The sequence below is a fragment of the Engystomops pustulosus genome, unplaced genomic scaffold (genome assembly GCF_040894005.1).
Source record: "Engystomops pustulosus unplaced genomic scaffold, aEngPut4.maternal MAT_SCAFFOLD_630, whole genome shotgun sequence".
NCBI lineage: Eukaryota > Metazoa > Chordata > Amphibia > Anura > Leptodactylidae > Engystomops > Engystomops pustulosus.
The window spans coordinates 26,362-45,032 of NW_027285509.1; the positions used below are offsets into that span (position 1 = coordinate 26,362).

At 51.2% G+C, this 18,671-nt stretch overlaps 1 protein-coding gene across 1 annotated transcript in view; it reads right to left on the bottom strand.

The window, feature by feature from the left end:
- The window catches only part of LOC140111933 (ATP-binding cassette sub-family A member 6-like), a gene marked incomplete at its 3' end in the record, with an annotated part of 28,781 nt that extends 10,554 nt beyond the window's left edge, over nucleotides 1–18,227 (bottom strand). The window contains exons 1-4 of the mRNA XM_072132435.1: nucleotides 18,125–18,227; nucleotides 17,662–17,869; nucleotides 7,599–7,754; nucleotides 163–257 (exon numbers count right to left, since the gene is read on the bottom strand). Of these exons, the coding sequence (XP_071988536.1) occupies nucleotides 163–257; nucleotides 7,599–7,754; nucleotides 17,662–17,815 (405 nt within the window). The remainder of the gene's footprint in view (nucleotides 1–162; nucleotides 258–7,598; nucleotides 7,755–17,661; nucleotides 17,870–18,124) is intronic.
- Between the last annotated feature and the right edge of the window lie 444 nt (nucleotides 18,228–18,671).

An 18,671-nucleotide genomic window follows, 5' to 3' on the forward strand; every position in this document is an offset into this window, starting at 1 on the left:
TCATTTATCTATCTTATATTCTCCGCTTGCTGTCAGTGAATGGATGAGGGTTTGTTCCAATGTATGTGACATACATGAGACTGGAAGCACTGTAACAAACCCTCAGCCGCATGTGGACTCTGGATACTGTATCAGTCCTGTCCCAGGCGGCTTCTGACTTACCTCGATGATGGCGGCGTCGATATTGGCCTGCAGCGTCAGGATTCCTCTTCTCCAGTATAATATGGGGTCACAATATTCCTCATGGTAGCAGAATTCTGAGGAGACACATTGTAACGACAGATCACAGAACCGCGAGGAGGATATGGGCCGCTCCAGAGCCTCATGCACACAATGGGGGTTATTTAGCGTTGGTTTTCCTGCTATTAAGTCTCCCAGGATTATTTCCACCTCTTCATAGATCTGATGTAAACATAGAGTCAGGATCACAGATGTGTGGTCAGAGGTAAGCCAAGGTCAGTGCAAGAGGGTAAGGATCACAGATGTGTGGTCAGAGGTAATCAAGGTGAGCAGAAGAGGGGCTGGATGACAGATGTGTGGTCAGAGGTAAACCAACGTGAGCACAGGAGTGTCAAGATCAGATGCATAGTCAGAGGTAAGCCGAGGTCAGTGCAGGAGAGTCAGGATCACAGATGTGTGGTCAGAGGTAAGCCAAGGTCAGTGCAGGAGGGTCAGGATCACAGATGTGTAGTCAGTGGTAAGCCAAGGTCAGTGCAGGAGGGTCAGGATCACAGATGTGTGGTCAGAGGTAAGCCAAGGTCAGTGCAGGAGGGTCAGGATCACAGACGTGTGGTCGGAGGTAAGCAGAGGACAGTGCAGGAGGTTTAGGATCACAGATGTGTGGTCAGAGGTAAGCCAAGGTCAGCGCAGGAGGGTCAGGATCACAGATGTGTGGTCAGAGGTAAGCCAAGGTCAGCACAGGAAGGTCAGGATCACAGATGTGTGGTCAGAGGTAAGTCAAGTTGAGCACAAGAGGGTCTGGGTGACAGATGTGTGGTCAGAGGTAAGTCAAGTTGAGCACTAGAGGGTCTGGGTGACAGATGTGTGGTCAGAGGTAAGCCAAGGGTAGCGCAGGAGGGTCAGGATCACAGATGTGTGGTCAGAGGTAAGCCAAGGTCAGTGCAGGAGGGTCAGGATCACAGATGTGTGGTCAGAGGTAAGCCAAGGGTAGCGCAGGAGGGTCAGGATCACAGATGTGTGGTCAGAGGTAAGCCAAGGGTAGCGCAGGAGGGTCAGGATCACAGATGTGTGGTCAGAGGTAAGCCAAGTGTAGCGCAGGAGGGTCAGGATCACAGATGTGTGGTCAGAGGTAAGCCAAGGTCAGTGCAGGAGGGTCAGGATCACAGATGTGTGGTCAGAGGTAAGCCAAGGGTAGCGCAGGAGGGTCAGGATCACAGATGTGTGGTCAGAGGTAAGCCAAGGGTAGCGCAGGAGGGTCAGGATCACAGATGTGTGGTCAGAGGTAAGCCAAGGTCAGTGCAGAAGGGTCAGGATCACAGATGTGTGGTCAGAGGTAAGCCAAGGTCAGCGCAGGAGGGTCAGGATCACAGATGTGTGGTCAGAGGTAAGCCAATGTCAGCGCAGGAGGGTCAGGATCACAGATGTGTGGTCAGAGGTAAGCCAAGGTCAGTGCAGGAGGGTCAGGATCACAGATGTGTGGTCAGAGGTAAGCCAAGGTCAGTGCAGGAGGGTCAGGATCACAGATGTGTGGTCAGAGGTAAGCCAAGGTCAGTGCAGGAGGGTCAGGATCACAGATGTGTGGTCAGAGGTAAGCCAAGGTCAGTGTAGGAGGGTCAGGATCACAGATGTGTGGTCAGAGGTAAGCCAAGGTCAGTGCAGGAGGCTCAGGATCACAGATGTGTGGTCAGAGGTAAGCCAAGGTCAGTGCAGGAGGGTCAGGATCACAGATGTGTGGTCAGAGGTAAGCCAAGGTCAGTGCAGGAGGGTCAGGATCACAGATGTGTGGTCAGAGGTAAGCCAAGGTCAGCGCAGGAGGGTCAGGATCACAGATGTGTGGTCAGAGGTAAGCCAAGTGTAGCGCAGGAGGGTCAGGATCACAGTTGTATAGTTAGAGGTAAGCCAAGGTGAGCACAAGAGGGTCTGGATAACAAATGTGTGGTCAAAGGGAAGACAAGGTCAGTGCAGGAAGGTCAGGATCACAGATGTGTGGTCAGAGGTAAGCCAAGGTCAGTGCAGGAGGGTCAGGATCACAGATGTGTGGTCAGAGGTAAGCCAAGGTCAGCGCAGGAGGGTCAGGATCACAGATGTGTGGTCAGAGGTAAGCCAAGTGTAGCGCAGGAGGGTCAGGATCACAGTTGTATAGTTAGAGGTAAGCCAAGGTCAGTGCAGGAGGGTCAGGATCACAGTTGTATAGTTAGAGGTAAGCCAAGTGTAGCGCAGGAGGGTCAGGATCACAGTTGTATAGTCAGAGGTAAGCCAAGGTGAGCACAAGAGGGTCTGGATAACAAATGTGTGGTCAAAGGGAAGACAAGGTCAGTGCAGGAAGGTCAGGATCACAGATGTGTGGTCAGTGGTAAGCCAAGGTCAGTGCAGGAGGGTCAGGATCACAGATGTGTGGTCAGAGGTAAGCCAAGGTCAGTGCAGGAGGGTCAGGATCACAGATGTGTGGTCAGAGGTAAGCCAAGGTCAGCGCAGGAGGGTCAGGATCACAGATGTGTGGTCAGAGGTAAGCCAAGTGTAGCGCAGGAGGGTCAGGATCACAGTTGTATAGTTAGAGGTAAGCCAAGGTCAGTGCAGGAGGGTCAGGATCACAGTTGTATAGTTAGAGGTAAGCCAAGTGTAGCGCAGGAGGGTCAGGATCACAGTTGTATAGTCAGAGGTAAGCCAAGGTGAGCACAAGAGGGTCTGGATAACAAATGTGTGGTCAAAGGGAAGACAAGGTCAGTGCAGGAAGGTCAGGATCACAGATGTGTGGTCAGTGGTAAGCCAAGGTCAGTGCAGGAGGGTCAGGATCACAGATGTGTGGTCAGAGGTAAGCCAAGGTCAGTGCAGGAGGGTCAGGATCACAGATGTGTGGTCAGAGGTAAGCCAAGGTCAGCGCAGGAGGGTCAGGATCACAGATGTGTGGTCAGAGGTAAGCCAAGTGTAGCGCAGGAGGGTCAGGATCACAGTTGTATAGTTAGAGGTAAGCCAAGTGTAGCGCAGGAGGGTCAGGATCACAGTTGTATAGTCAGAGGTAAGCCAAGGTGAGCACAAGAGGGTCTGGATAACAAATGTGTGGTCAAAGGGAAGACAAGGTCAGTGCAGGAGGCTCAGGATCACAGATGTGTGGTCCGAGGTAAGCCGAGAGTAGCGCAGGAGGTTCAGGATCACAGATGTGTAGCCAGAGGTAAGCCAAGGTCAGTGCAGGAGGCTCAGGATCACAGATGTGTGGTCAGAGGTAAGCAGAGGTCAGTGCAGGAGGCTCAGGATCACAGATGTGTGATCAGAGGTAAGCCAAGGTCAGTGCAGGAGGAGGATGCAGGGACCTCTCTGCAAAGGATGTGGGGACCTTTAGCTCAATGGGATGAGGCTTCTCCTTTCAAAGGATGTGGGAACCTCTCCCTCTGAGTTTGTGTAGACCTCTCGGGGTACACTTACACTAGGGAGTCTTTGCAATGTAGCTCTTAAGCTCTGCCCACTTACGCAAAATGAAGTCTTACACTAAATTCACTCGTAAACGCTCAGGACACCCATTCAACCCACTGCCACCACCCACAAATTCTCTTAAGCTAGAAGATCCGTGGCACCTCATCCACACATGCAATGGACACTGGTAATTCGCACAGAACATGCGATTACTACATATGTAATAGCACCTGGAAATGTAATCCCTTCAGAAACTTAGATTGTCAGAGGTGTTCTGCGATTGGACTGGGTTCCCATCTAGCTAGATACCCCAATCCATTAACCCTCTCCTGTCACTGAGGAGAAATGAAACTTTTCATCCTTTGATTCCCCTGCTCCAGAGATGTCCCCGAAAGGTGTGAAGGCTCATACTGTGGTTCACATTAACTAAAAGTGCAGCTTGTGCTATGTGCAGTATCCTGTGTATAGTGCAGTTTGTGCTATGTGCAGTGTCCTGTGTACTATGTGCAGTGTCCTGTGTACTATGTGCAGGGTCCTGTGTACTATGTGCAGGGTCCTGTGTACTATGTGCAGGGTCCTGTGTACTATGTGCAGGGTCCTGTGTACTATGTGCAGTATCCTGTGTATAGTGCAGTTTGTGCTATGTGCAGTGTCCTGTGTACTATGTACAGTGTCCTGTGTACTATGTGCAGGGTCCTGTGTACTATGTGCAGTGTCCTGTGTACTATGTGCAGTGTCCTGTGTACTATGTGCGGGGTCCTGTGTACTATGTGCAGTGTGTACTATGTGCAGGGTCCTGTGTACTATGTGCAGTGTCCTGTGTACTATGTGCAGTGTGTACTATGTGCAGTGTCTTGTGTACTATGTGCAGTGTCCTGTGTAATAAATGTGCAGTGTGTACTATGTGCAGTGTGTACTATGTGCAGTGTCCTGTGTACTATGTGCAGGGTCCTGTGTACTATGTGCAGGGTGTACTATGTGCAGGGTGTACTATGTGCAGGGTCCTGTGTACTATGTGTAGTGTGTACTATGTGCAGTGTCCTGTGTACTATGTGCAGGGTCCTGTGTACTATGTGCGGTGTCCTGTGTACTATGTGCGGTGTCCTGTGTACTATGTGCAGTGTCCTGTGTGCTATGTGCAGGTGTCCTGTGTACTATGTGCGGTGTCCTGTGTACTATGTGCAGTGTCCTGTGTGCTATGTGCAGGTGTCCTGTGTACTATGTGCGGTGTCCTGTGTACTATGTGCGGTGTCCTGTGTACTATGTGCGGTGTCCTGTGTACTGTGTACTATGTAAACGCTCAGGACACCCATTCAACCCACTGCCACCACCCACAAATTCTCTTAAGCTAGAAGATCCGTGGCACCTCATCCACGCATGCAATGGACACTGGTAATTCACACAGAACATGCGATTACTACATATGTAATAGCACCTGGAAATGTAATCCCTTCAGAAACTTAGATTGTCAGAGGTGTTCTGCGATTGGACTGGGTTCCCATCTAGCTAGATACCCCAATCCATTAACCCTCTCCTGTCACTGAGGAGAAATCAAACTTTTCATCCTTTGATTCCCCTGCTCCAGAGATGTCCCCGAAAGGTGTGAAGGCTCATACTGTGGTTCACATTAACTAAAAGTGCAGCTTGTGCTATGTGCAGTATCCTGTGTATAGTGCAGTTTGTGCTATGTGCAGTGTACTGTGTACTATGTGCAGTGTCCTGTGTACTATGTGCAGTATCCTGTGTATAGTGCAGTTTGTGCTATGTGCAGTGTCCTGTGTACTATGTACAGTGTCCTGTGTACTATGTGCGGGGTCCTGTGTACTATGTGCAGGGTCCTGTGTACTATGTGCAGGGTCCTGTGTACTATGTGCAGTGTCCTGTGTACTATGTGCAGTGTCCTGTGTACTATGTGCGGGGTCCTGTGTACTATGTGCAGTGTGTACTATGTGCAGGGTCCTGTGTACTATGTGCAGTGTCCTGTGTACTATGTGCAGTGTGTACTATGTGCAGTGTCTTGTGTACTATGTGCAGTGTCCTGTGTAATATGTGCAGTGTGTACTATGTGCAGTGTGTACTATGTGCAGTGTCCTGTGTACTATGTGCAGGGTCCTGTGTACTATGTGCAGGGTGTACTATGTGCAGGGTGTACTATGTGCAGGGTCCTGTGTACTATGTGTAGTGTGTACTATGTGCAGTGTCCTGTGTACTATGTGCAGGGTCCTGTGTACTATGTGCAGTGTCCTGTGTACTATGTGCAGTGTCCTGTGTACTATGTGTGGTGTCCTGTGTACTATGTGCAGTGTCCTGTGTACTATGTGTGGTGTCCTGTGTACTATGTGCAGTGCCCTGTGTACTATGTGCAGTGTGTACTATGTGCAGGGTCCTATGTACTATGTGCAGTGTCCTGTGTACTATGTGCAGGGTCCTGTGTACTATGTGCGGGGTCCTGTGTACTATGTGCGGGGTCCTGTGTATAGTGCAGTTTGTGCTATGTGCGTTGTCCTGTGTACTATGTGCGGGGTCCTGTGTACTATGTGCAGGGGGTGTACTATGTGCGGTGTCCTGTGTACTATGTGCAGGGTCCTGTGTACTATGTGCAGGGTCCTGTGTACTATGTGCAGGGGGTGTACTATGTGCAGTGTGCAGTGTCCTGTGTACTATGTGCGGTGTCCTGTGTACTATGTGCGGTGTCCTGTGTACTATGTGCGGGGTCCTGTGTACTATGTGCAGGGGGTGTACTATGTGCGGTGTCCTGTGTACTATGTGCGGTGTCCTGTGTACTATGTGCAGGGTCCTGTGTACTATGTGCGGTGTCCTGTGTACTATGTGCGGTGTCCTGTGTACTATGTGCGGTGTCCTGTGTACTATGTGCGGTGTCCTGTGTACTATGTGCGGTGTCCTGTGTACTATGTGCGGTGTCCTGTGTACTATGTGCGGTGTCCTGTGTACTATGTGCGGTGTCCTGTGTACTATGTGCGGTGTCCTGTGTACTATGTGCGGTGTCCTGTGTACTATGTGCAGGGGGTGTACTATGTGCAGTGTGCAGTGTCCTGTGTACTATGTGCGGTGTCCTGTGTACTATGTGCGGTGTCCTGTGTACTATGTGTGGTGTCCTGTGTACTATGTGCAGGGTCCTGTGTATAGTGCAGGGGGCACCAGATTCAGGATTTCTGTTGTCCGTTCTTCATGAATCCAGGGCCCCCTGCACTGCCCCGACAGAGTGCTTCAAAGCATTTCCCCTGCTGCAGCATCTCCAAAGGGCTTCCATTAGGCCCACACATAAACTGCTGATACTTGTAGTGCTCCCTTTGTATTTTGTACTCTGTGTGACTGTATATATATATATATATCTATTGTATATATTGATTTGTCTAGTTTTCCCTTAAAGCAGTTAAATATAAAATGTTACCTGTGTTGCTCTTTTATCCCGATCCACGAGCCCCACGTACGTGTCTCGGTTATATACACGATGGGTTCTTCACCCTTTATAATCCTGTTACATACCGGGCTTATATTATAGGAGAACTGGTGGCAGCTTCTCAGGGTTGATAAGGTTGTGTTTCCCTGAGGCTGGTGAGAGGATCTTATAGCCATTCAGGGCTGTGATTTATTGTTGTGCGGGAAGTTGTGTAGAGAACTATAAATCACTTCCTGCGCCTCTCAGAAGCCGTGCGTCCTGGGTGTCTATAAAGGATAATTAAGTGACCTTGTGTACCCCTCAGGGGTTTCCTTCACCCCTGAGGGTGAGGAGCTTTCACTGTTGCAATGTTTTGTTAGTGGGTGGTTTATCTTGAAGCTAATGCTGGGGAGATCGGTTATTACGCAATTCTTTAATATTATTTTTTATTACATGTATTTTTGGTTACTCATAAATAATGACCGGCCGCCCCATGTGACCACGTTCCTTTAGTCTTGCCTTTTTATTGTGTTCATTTGTGAATGAATGGGACTTTGGACCCCGCTCCGATATTTATTATAAAGCGCTTTGTATAACACCAGTGACTTACCTCTGGCCACGATGTAATCATTGGCCTTGGGCAGATGATACCCCCGGGAGCGCATGTGATACTTGAACTCATTCTCGAAGGTCAGGACGACCATTTCCTTCTGAGAGACAGCTGACAACATCTCCATCTCGTTGGGGAATCCTTTAATGGTGACGCCTGGAGGAGGGAGGTGACGCATCAGTCGTATACTGTGACCCTGTGATGGGAGACCTTTCTGGATTTTCCAGCATAGATAGGACTACACAAGGTGTGTAGCATCGCCCTCCATCTGGTCTCATACTCGCTCTTGCCCGGTCCCACAATTGCTCTTGCCCGGTCCCATACTTACTCTTGCCCGGTCCCACAATTGCTCTTGCCCGGTCCCATACTTACTCTTGCCTGGTCTCATACTTGCTCTTGCCTGGTCTCATACTTGCTCTTGCCTGGTCTCATACTTGCTCTTGCCCGGTCCCATACTTACTCTTGCCTGGTCTCATACTTGCTCTTGCCCGGTCTCATACTTGCTCTTGCCTGGTCCCATACTTACTCTTGCCTGGTCTCATACTTGCTCTTGCCTGGTCTCATACTTGCTCTTGCCCGGTCCCATACTTGCTCTTGCCTGGTCTCATACTTGCTCTTGCCTGGTCTCATACTTGCTCTTGCCTGGTCTCATACTTGCTCTTGCCTGGTCTCATACTTGCTCTTGCCTGGTCCCATACTTGCTCTTGCCTGGTCTCATACTTGCTCTTGCCTGGTCTCATACTTGCTCTTGCCTGGTCTCATACTTGTTCTTGCCTGGTCTCATACTCGCTCTTGCCCGGTCTCATACTTGCTCTTGCCCGGTCTCATACTTGCTCTTGCCTGGTCTCATGCTTGCTCTTGCCTGGTCCCATACTTGCTCTTGCCTGGTCCCATACTTGCTCTTGCCTGGTCCCATACTTGCTCTTGCCTGGTCCCATACTTGCTCTTGCCTGGTCCCATACTTGCTCTTGCCCGGTCTCATACTTGCTCTTGCCTGGTCTCATGCTTGCTCTTGCCTGGTCCCATACTTGCTCTTGCCTGGTCCCATACTTGCTCTTGCCTGGTCCCATACTTGCTCTTGCCTGGTCCCATACTTGCTCTTGCCTGGTCTCATACTTGCTCTTGCCTGGTCTCATACTTGCTCTTGCCTGGTCTCATACTTGCTCTTGCCCGGTCTCATACTTGCTCTTGCCTGGTCCCATACTTGCTCTTGCCCGGTCCCATACTTGCTCTTGCCTGGTCTCATACTTGCTCTTGCCTGGTCTCATACTTGCTCTTGCCTGGTCTCATACTTGCTCTTGCCTGGTCCCATACTTGCTCTTGCCTGGTCTCATACTTGCTCTTGCCTGGTCTCATACTTGCTCTTGCCTGGTCCCATACTTGCTCTTGCCTGGTCCCATACTTGCTCTTGCCTGGTCTCATACTTGCTCTTGCCTGGTCCCACAATTGCTCTTGCCCGGTCCCATACTTACTCTTGCCTGGTCTCATACTTGTTCTTGCCTGGTCTCATACTTGCTCTTGCCTGGTCTCATACTTGCTCTTGCCTGGTCTCATACTTGCTCTTGCCTGGTCTCATGCTTGCTCTTGCCTGGTCTCATACTTGCTCTTGCCTGGTCTCATGCTTGCTCTTGCCTGGTCTCATGCTTGCTCTTGCCTGGTCTCATACTTGCTCTTGCCTGGTCTCATACTTGCTCTTGCCTGGTCTCATGCTTGCTCTTGCCTGGTCTCATACTTGCTCTTGCCCGGTCTCATACTTGCTCTTGCCTGGTCTCATACTTACTCTTGCCTGGTCCCATACTTGCTCTTGCCTGGTCTCATGCTTGCTCTTGCCTGGTCTCATACTTGCTCTTGCCTGGTCTCATACTTGCTCTTGCCTGGTCTCATACTTGCTCTTGCCTGGTCCCATACTTGTTCTTGCCTGGTCTCATACTTGTTCTTGCCTGGTCTCATACTTGCTCTTGCCTGGTCTCATACTTGCTCTTGCCTGGTCCCATACTTGCTCTTGCCCGGTCCCATACTTGCTCTTGCCTGGTCTCATACCTGCTCTTGCCTGGTCTCATACTTGCTCTTGCCCGGTCCCATACTTGCTCTTGCCTGGTCTCATACTTGCTCTTGCCTGGTCTCATACTTGCTCTTGCCTGGTCCCATACTTGCTCTTGCCTGGTCTCATACTTGCTCTTGCCTGGTCTCATACCTGCTCTTGCCTGGTCCCATACTTGCTCTTGCCTGGTCTCATACTTGCCCTTGCCTTGTCTCATGCTTGCTCTTGCCTGGTCTCATACTTGCTCTTGCCTGGTCTCATACCTGCTCTTGCCTGGTCCCATACTTGCTCTTGCCTGGTCTCATACTTGCTCTTGCGTGGTCCCATACTTGCTCTTGCCTGGTCTCATACTTGCTCTTGCCTGGTCTCATACTTGCTCTTGCCTGGTCTCATACTTGCTCTTGCCTGGTCTCATACTTGCTCTTGCCTGGTCTCATACTTGCTCTTGCCTGGTCTCATACTTGCTCTTGCCTGGTCTCATACTTGCTCTTGCCTGGTCTCATACTTGTTCTTGCCTGGTCTCATACTTGCTCTTGCCTGGTCTCATACTTGCTCTTGCCTGGTCCCATACTTGTTCTTGCCTGGTCTCATACTTGTTCTTGCCTGGTCTCATACTTGTTCTTGCCTGGTCTCATACTTGCTCTTGCCTGGTCTCATACTTGCTCTTGCCTGGTCTCATACTTGTTCTTGCCTGGTCTCATACTTGCTCTTGCCTGGTCTCATACTTGCTCTTGCCCGGTCCCATGCTTGCTCTTGTCCGGTCTCATGCTTGCTCTTGCCTGGTCTCATACTTGCTCTTGCCTGGTCTCATACTCGCTCTTGCCCGGTCCCATACTTGCTCTTGCCTGGTCTCATACTTGCTCTTGCCTGGTCTCATACTTGCTCTTGCCCGGTCCCATACTTGCTCTTGCCTGGTCTCATACTTGCTCTTGCTTGGTCTCATACTTGCTCTTGCCTGGTCCCATACTTGCTCTTGCCTGGTCTCATACTTGCTCTTGCCTGGTCTCATACTCGCTCTTGCCCGGTCCCATACTTGCTCTTGCCTGGTCTCATACTTGCTCTTGCCTGGTCTCATACTTGCTCTTGCCCGGTCCCATACTTGCTCTTGCCTGGTCTCATACTTGCTCTTGCCTGGTCTCATACTTGCTCTTGCCTGGTCTCATACTCGCTCTTGCCCGGTCCCATACTCGCTCTTGCCTGGTCTCATGCTTGCTCTTGCCTGATCTCATGCTTGCTCTTGCCTGGTCTCATGCTTGTTCTTGCCTGGTCTCATACTTGCTCTTGCCTGGACTCATACTTGCTCTTGCCTGGTCCCATACTTGCTCTTGCCCGGTCTCATACTTGCTCTTGCCTGGTCTCATACTCGCTCTTGCCCGGTCCCATACTTGCTCTTGCCCGGTCCCATACTTGCTCTTGCCTGGTCTCATGCTTGTTCTTGCCTGGTCTCATACTTGCTCTTGCCTGGTCCCACAATTGCTCTTGCCCGGTCCCATACTTGCTCTTGCCTGGTCTCATACTTGTTCTTGCCTGGTCTCATACTTGCTCTTGCCTGGTCTCATACTTGCTCTTGCCTGGTCTCATACTTGCTCTTGCCTGGTCTCATACTTGCTCTTGCCTGGTCTCATACTTGCTCTTGCCTGGTCTCATACTTGTTCTTGCCTGGTCTCATACTTGCTCTTGCCTGGTCTCATACTTGTTCTTGCCTGGTCTCATACTTGCTCTTGCCTGGTCTCATACTTGTTCTTGCCTGGTCTCATACTTGCTCTTGCCTGGTCTCATACTTGCTCTTGCCTGGACTCATACTTGCTCTTGCCTGGTCCCATACTTGCTCTTGCCTGGTCTCATACTTGCTCTTGCCTGGTCCCATACTTGCTCTTGCCTGGTCTCATACTTGCTCTTGCCTGGTCTCATACTTGCTCTTGCCTGGTCCCATACTTGCTCTTGTCTGGTCTCATACTTGCTCTTGCCTGGTCTCATACTTGCTCTTGCCTGGTCCCATACTTGCTCTTGCCTGGTCTCATACTTGCTCTTGCCTGGTCTCATACTTGCTCTTGCCTGGTCCCATACTTGCTCTTGCCTGGTCTCATACTTGCTCTTGCCTGGTCCCATACTTGCTCTTGCCTGGTCTCATACTTGCTCTTGCCTGGTCTCATACTTGCTCTTGCCTGGTCTCATACTTGCTCTTGCCTGGTCTCATACTTGCTCTTGCCTGGTCTCATACTTGCTCTTGCCTGGTCTCATACTTGCTCTTGCCTGGTCCTATAATTGCTCTTGCCTGGTCTCATACTTGCTCTTGCCTGGTCTCATACTCGCTCTTGCCCGGTCCCATACTTGCTCTTGCCTGGTCCCATACTTGCTCTTGCCTGGTGTCATGCTTGCTCTTGCCTGGTCTCATGCTTGTTCTTGCCTGGTCTCATACTTGCTCTTGCCTGGTCTCATACTTGCTCTTGCCTGGTCTCATACTTGCTCTTGCCTGGTCTCATGCTCGCTCTTGCCAGGTCTCATGCTCGCTCTTGCCTGGTCTCATACTTGCTCTTGCCTGGTCTCATACTTGCTCTTGCCTGGTCTCATGCTTGCTCTTGCCTGGTCCCATACTTGCTCTTGCCTGGTCTCACACTTGCTCTTGCCTGGTCTCATACTTGCTCTTGCCTGGACTCATACTTGCTCTTGCCTGGTCCCATACTTGCTCTTGCCTGGACTCATACTTGCTCTTGCCTGGACTCATACTTGCTCTTGCCTGGTCTCATACTTGCTCTTGCCTGGACTCATACTTGCTCTTGCCTGGTCCCATACTTGCTCTTGCCTGGTCTCATACTTGCTCTTGCCCGGTCTCATACTTGCTCTTGCCTGGTCTCATACTCGCTCTTGCCCGGTCCCATACTTGCTCTTGCCCGGTCCCATACTTGCTCTTGCCTGGTCTCATGCTTGTTCTTGCCTGGTCTCATACTTGCTCTTGCCTGGTCCCACAATTGCTCTTGCCCGGTCCCATACTTACTCTTGCTTGGTCTCATGCTTGCTCTTGCCTGGTCTCATACTTGTTCTTGCCTGGTCTCATACTTGCTCTTGCCTGGTCTCATACTTGCTCTTGCCTGGTCCCATACTTGCTCTTGCCTGGTCTCATACTTGCTCTTGCCTGGTCTCATACTTGTTCTTGCCTGGTCTCATACTTGCTCTTGCCTGGTCTCATACTTGTTCTTGCCTGGTCTCATACTTGCTCTTGCCTGGTCTCATACTTGCTCTTACTTATCCCCATACTTGTCCTTACCTGGTTCCATACTTGCTCTTGCCTGGTCTCAAACTTGCTCTTGCCCGGTCTCTTACTTGCTCTTGCCTGGTCTCATACTTGCTCTTGCCTGGTCTCATACTTGCTCTTGCCTGGTCCCATACTTGCTCTTGCCTGGTCTCATACTTGCTCTTGCCTGGTCTCATACTTGCTCTTGCCTGGTCCCATACTTGCTCTTGCCTGGTCTCATACTTGCTCTTGCCTGGTCTCATACTTGCTCTTGCCTGGTCTCATACTTGCTCTTGCCTAGTCTCATACTTGCTCTTGCCTGGTCTCATACTTGCTCTTGCCTGGTCTCATACTTGCTCTTGCCTGGTCTCATACTTGCTCTTGCCTGGTCTCATACTTGCTCTTGCCTGGTCTCATACTTGCTCTTGCCTGGTCTCATACTTGCTCTTGCCTGGTCTCATACTTGTTCTTGCCTGGTCTCAAACTTGCTCTTGCCTGGTCCCATACTTGCTCTTGCCTGGTCCCATACTTGCTCTTGCCTGGTCTCATACTTGCTCTTGCCTGGTCTCATACTTGCTCTTGCCTGGTCTCATACTTGCTCTTGCCTGGTCCCATACTCGCTCTTGCCCGGTCTCATACTTGCTCTTGCCTGGTCTCATACTTGCTCTTGCCCGGTCCCATACTTGCTCTTGCCCGGTCCCATACTTGCTCTTGCCTGGTCCCATACTTGCTCTTGCCTGGTCCCATACTTGCTCTTGCCTGGTCTCATACTTGCTCTTGCCTGGTCTCATGCTTGCTCTTGCCTGGTCTCATACTTGCTCTTGCCTGGTCTCATGCTTGCTCTTGCCTGGTCTCATGCTTGCTCTTGCCTGGTCTCATACTTACTCTTGCCTGGTCTCATGCTTGTTCTTGCCTGGTCTCATACTTGCTCTTGCCTGGTCTCATGCTTGCTCTTGCCTGGTCTCATGCTTGTTCTTGCCCGGTCTCATACTTGCTCTTGCCTGGTCTCATGCTTGCTCTTGCCTGGTCCCATACTTGCTCTTGCCCGGTCTCATACTTGCTCTTGCCCGGTCTCATACTTGCTCTTGCCTGGTCTCATACTTGCTCTTGCCCGGTCCCATACTTGCTCTTGCCCGGTCTCATACTTGCTCTTGCCCGGTCTCATACTTGCTCTTGCCCGGTCCCATGCTTGCTCTTGCCCGGTCTCATGCTTGCTCTTGCCTGGTCTCATACTTGCTCTTGCCTGGTCTCATGCTTGTTCTTGCCTGGTCTCATACTTGCTCTTGCCCGGTCTCATACTTGCTCTTGCCCGGTCCCATACTTGCTCTTGCCCGGTCTCATACTTGCTCTTGCCTGGTCTCATACTTGCTCTTGCCCGGTCTCATACTTGCTCTTGCCCGGTCCCATGCTTGCTCTTGCCCGGTCTCATGCTTGCTCTTGCCTGGTCTCATACTTGCTCTTGCCTGGTCTCAAACTTGCTCTTGCCCGGTCCCATACTTGCTCTTGCCTGGTCTCATACTTGCTCTTGCCTGGTCTCATACTTGCTCTTGCCTGGTCTCATACTTGCTCTTGCCTGGTCTCATACTTGCTCTTGCCTGGTCTCATACTTGCTCTTGCCTGGTCTCATACTTGTTCTTGCCTGGTCTCAAACTTGCTCTTGCCTGGTCCCATACTTGCTCTTGCCTGGTCTCATACTTGCTCTTGCCTGGTCTCATACTTGCTCTTGCCTGGTCTCATACTTGCTCTTGCCTGGTCTCATACTTGCTCTTGCCTGGTCCCATACTCGCTCTTGCCCGGTCTCATACTTGCTCTTGCCTGGTCTCATACTTGCTCTTGCCTGGTCTCATACTTGCTCTTGCCCGGTCCCATACTTGCTCTTGCCCGGTCCCATACTTGCTCTTGCCCGGTCCCATACTTGCTCTTGCCTGGTCCCATACTCGCTCTTGACTGGTCTCATACTTGCTCTTGCCTGGTCTCATACTCTCTCTTGCCCGGTCCCATACTTGCTCTTGCCTGCTCCCATACTTGCTCTTGCCTGGTCTCATACTTGCTCTTCCCTGGCCTCATACTTGCTCTTGCCTGGTCTCATACTTGCTCTTCCCTGGCCTCATACTTGTTCTTGCCTGGTCTCATACTTGCTCTTGCCTGGTCTCATACTTGCTCTTGCCTGGTCCCATACTTGCTCTTGCCTGGTCCCATACTTGCTCTTGCCTGGTCTCATACTTGCTCTTGCCTGGTCTCATACTTGCTCTTGCCTGGTCTCATACTTGCTCTTGCCTGGTCTCATACTTGCTCTTGCCTGGTCTCATACTTGCTCTTGCCCGGTCTCATACTTGCTCTTGCCCGGTCCCATACTTGCTCTTGCCCGGTCCCATACTTGCTCTTGCCTGGTCTCATGCTTGCTCTTGCCTGGTCCCATACTTGCTCTTGCCTGGTCTCATACTTGCTCTTGCCTGGTCCCATACTTGCTCTTGCCTGGTCTCATACTTGCCCTTGCCTTGTCTCATGCTTGCTCTTGCCTGGTCTCATACTTGCTCTTGCCTGGTCTCATACTTGCTCTTGCCTGGTCCCATACTTGCTCTTGCCTGGTCTCATACTTGCTCTTGCCTGGTCTCATGCTTGCTCTTGCCTGGTCTCATACTTGCTCTTGCCCGGTCTCATACTTGCTCTTGCCTGGTCCCATACTTGCTCTTGCCTGGTCTCATACTTGCTCTTGCCTGGTCTCATACTTGCTCTTGCCTGGTCTCATACTTGCTCTTGCCTGGTCTCATACTTGCTCTTGCCTGGTCTCATACTTGCTCTTGCCTGGTCCCATACTTGCTCTTGCCTGGTCTCATACTTGCTCTTGCCTGGTCCCATACTTGCTCTTGCCTGGTCCCATACTTGCTCTTGCCTGGTCTCATACTTGCTCTTGCCTGGTCTCATACCTGCTCTTGCCTGGTCTCATACTTGCTCTTGCCTGGTCCCATACTTGCTCTTGCCTGGTCGCCTGGTCTCATACTTGCTCTTGCCTGGTCCCATACTTGCTCTTGCCTGGTCTCATACTTGCTCTTGCCCGGTTCCATACTTGCTCTTGCCTGGTCCCATACTTGCTCTTGCCTGGTCCCATACTTGCTCTTGCCTGGTCTCATACTTGCTCTTGCCTGGTCTCATACCTGCTCTTGCCTGGTCTCATACTTGCTCTTGCCTGGTCCCATACTTGCTCTTGCCTGGTCGCCTGGTCTCATACTTGCTCTTGCCTGCTCCCATACTTGCTCTTGCCTGGTCTCATACTTGCTCTTCCCTGGCCTCATACTTGCTCTTGCCTGGTCTCATACTTGCTCTTCCCTGGCCTCATACTTGTTCTTGCCTGGTCTCATACTTGCTCTTGCCTGGTCTCATACTTGCTCTTGCCTGGTCCCATACTTGCTCTTGCCTGGTCCCATACTTGCTCTTGCCTGGTCTCATACTTGCTCTTGCCTGGTCTCATACTTGCTCTTGCCTGGTCTCATACTTGCTCTTGCCTGGTCTCATACTTGCTCTTGCCTGGTCTCATACTTGCTCTTGCCCGGTCTCATACTTGCTCTTGCCCGGTCCCATACTTGCTCTTGCCCGGTCCCATACTTGCTCTTGCCTGGTCTCATGCTTGCTCTTGCCTGGTCCCATACTTGCTCTTGCCTGGTCTCATACTTGCTCTTGCCTGGTCCCATACTTGCTCTTGCCTGGTCTCATACTTGCCCTTGCCTTGTCTCATGCTTGCTCTTGCCTGGTCTCATACTTGCTCTTGCCTGGTCTCATACTTGCTCTTGCCTGGTCCCATACTTGCTCTTGCCTGGTCTCATACTTGCTCTTGCCTGGTCTCATGCTTGCTCTTGCCTGGTCTCATACTTGCTCTTGCCCGGTCTCATACTTGCTCTTGCCTGGTCCCATACTTGCTCTTGCCTGGTCTCATACTTGCTCTTGCCTGGTCTCATACTTGCTCTTGCCTGGTCTCATACTTGCTCTTGCCTGGTCTCATACTTGCTCTTGCCTGGTCTCATACTTGCTCTTGCCTGGTCCCATACTTGCTCTTGCCTGGTCTCATACTTGCTCTTGCCTGGTCCCATACTTGCTCTTGCCTGGTCCCATACTTGCTCTTGCCTGGTCTCATACTTGCTCTTGCCTGGTCTCATACCTGCTCTTGCCTGGTCTCATACTTGCTCTTGCCTGGTCCCATACTTGCTCTTGCCTGGTCGCCTGGTCTCATACTTGCTCTTGCCTGGTCCCATACTTGCTCTTGCCTGGTCTCATACTTGCTCTTGCCCGGTTCCATACTTGCTCTTGCCTGGTCCCATACTTGCTCTTGCCTGGTCTCATACTTGCTCTTACTTATCCCCATACTTGTCCTTACCTGGTTCCATACTTGCTCTTGCCTGGTCCCATACTTGCTCTTGCCTGGTCTCATACTTGCTCTTGCCTGGTCCCATACTTGCTCTTGCCTGGTCTCATACTTGCTCTTGCCTGGTCTCATACTTGCTCTTGCCTGGTCCCATACTTGCTCTTGCCTGGTCTCATACTTGCTCTTGCCTGGTCTCATACTTGCTCTTACTTATCCCCATACTTGTCCTTACCTCGTTCCATACTTGCTCTTACCTGTCCCCATACTTGCTCTTGCCTGGTCTCATACTTGTCCTTACCTGGTTCCATACTTGTCCTTACCAGGTCCCATACTTGTCCTTACCAGGTCCCATACTTGTCCATACTTGCTCTTACTTATCCCCATACTTGTCCTTGCCTGGTGACATACATGCTCATACTTGCTCTTCATATACCTGGGGCTATGCTGCTCTGGTTCACTTTCTCCATGACTTTGCTTGCAGCGGCTGATTCCAGACTGAAGCCGACCACCAGCCGTGTGAGGTTAAATTCATCCAAGCGTCCGAGTTCCATCACTGGCATCAGCTCCATCATCCTCCTCTCCCCCATGATGGCGCTGATGATTAATAAGAGCAGCACGAAGGCCAAGTGCTGGAGCCACTCCTGCCCCGGGAGAGAGGAGATCATCAGCTGCTGCAGGTCTATTTCATTCCTTCTAGAAAGTTCTACGCCCCGACCTACAGTCATCACAAATGTCCATCGGAGCAGTCACCCACCTGTGTGCATTACACTATATACTGATATGCTTCCTAGGTGCCAGTCAGTATAGCATGCGGCCCGCAGTGTAGTATGTGATGTATGTCCTGTATGTTATGTCTGCTGTACACACACAGACTGCATTGTGCTGCAGATACTTGCCAGGACTGTGTGCCACTTCCTCCGCCATTTCAGCAACAGATTCTTCCAAAGAAGAGCAAATGTCTGCTGCCACAAGCCGGGGTCCCTCCGCGTCTCCCCGATCATCTGAAACACAACATCTCACATCATAAGACCTCCAAATCCTGCCGAGAAACAGCCTGTATATCCTGTGTGATAGGTAGTCACAGCCCCGCCTCCTGCCGGTATATCCTGTGTGATAGGTAGTCACAGCCCCGCCTCCTGCCGGTATATCCTGTGTGAGAGGTAGTCACTGCCCCGCCCCCTGCCTGTATATCCTGTGTGAGAGGTAGTCACAGCCCCGCCTCCTGCCGGTATATCCTGTGTGATAGGTAGTCACAGCCCCGCCTCCTGCCGGTATATCCTGTGTGAGAGGTAGTCACTGCCCCGCCCCCTGCCTGTATATCCTGTGTGAGAGGTAGTCACGGCCCCGCCCCCTTCCTGTATATCCTGTGTGAGAGGTGGTCACAGCCCCGCCCCCTGCCTGTATATCCTGTGTGAGAGGTAGTCACAGCCCCGCCCCCTGCCT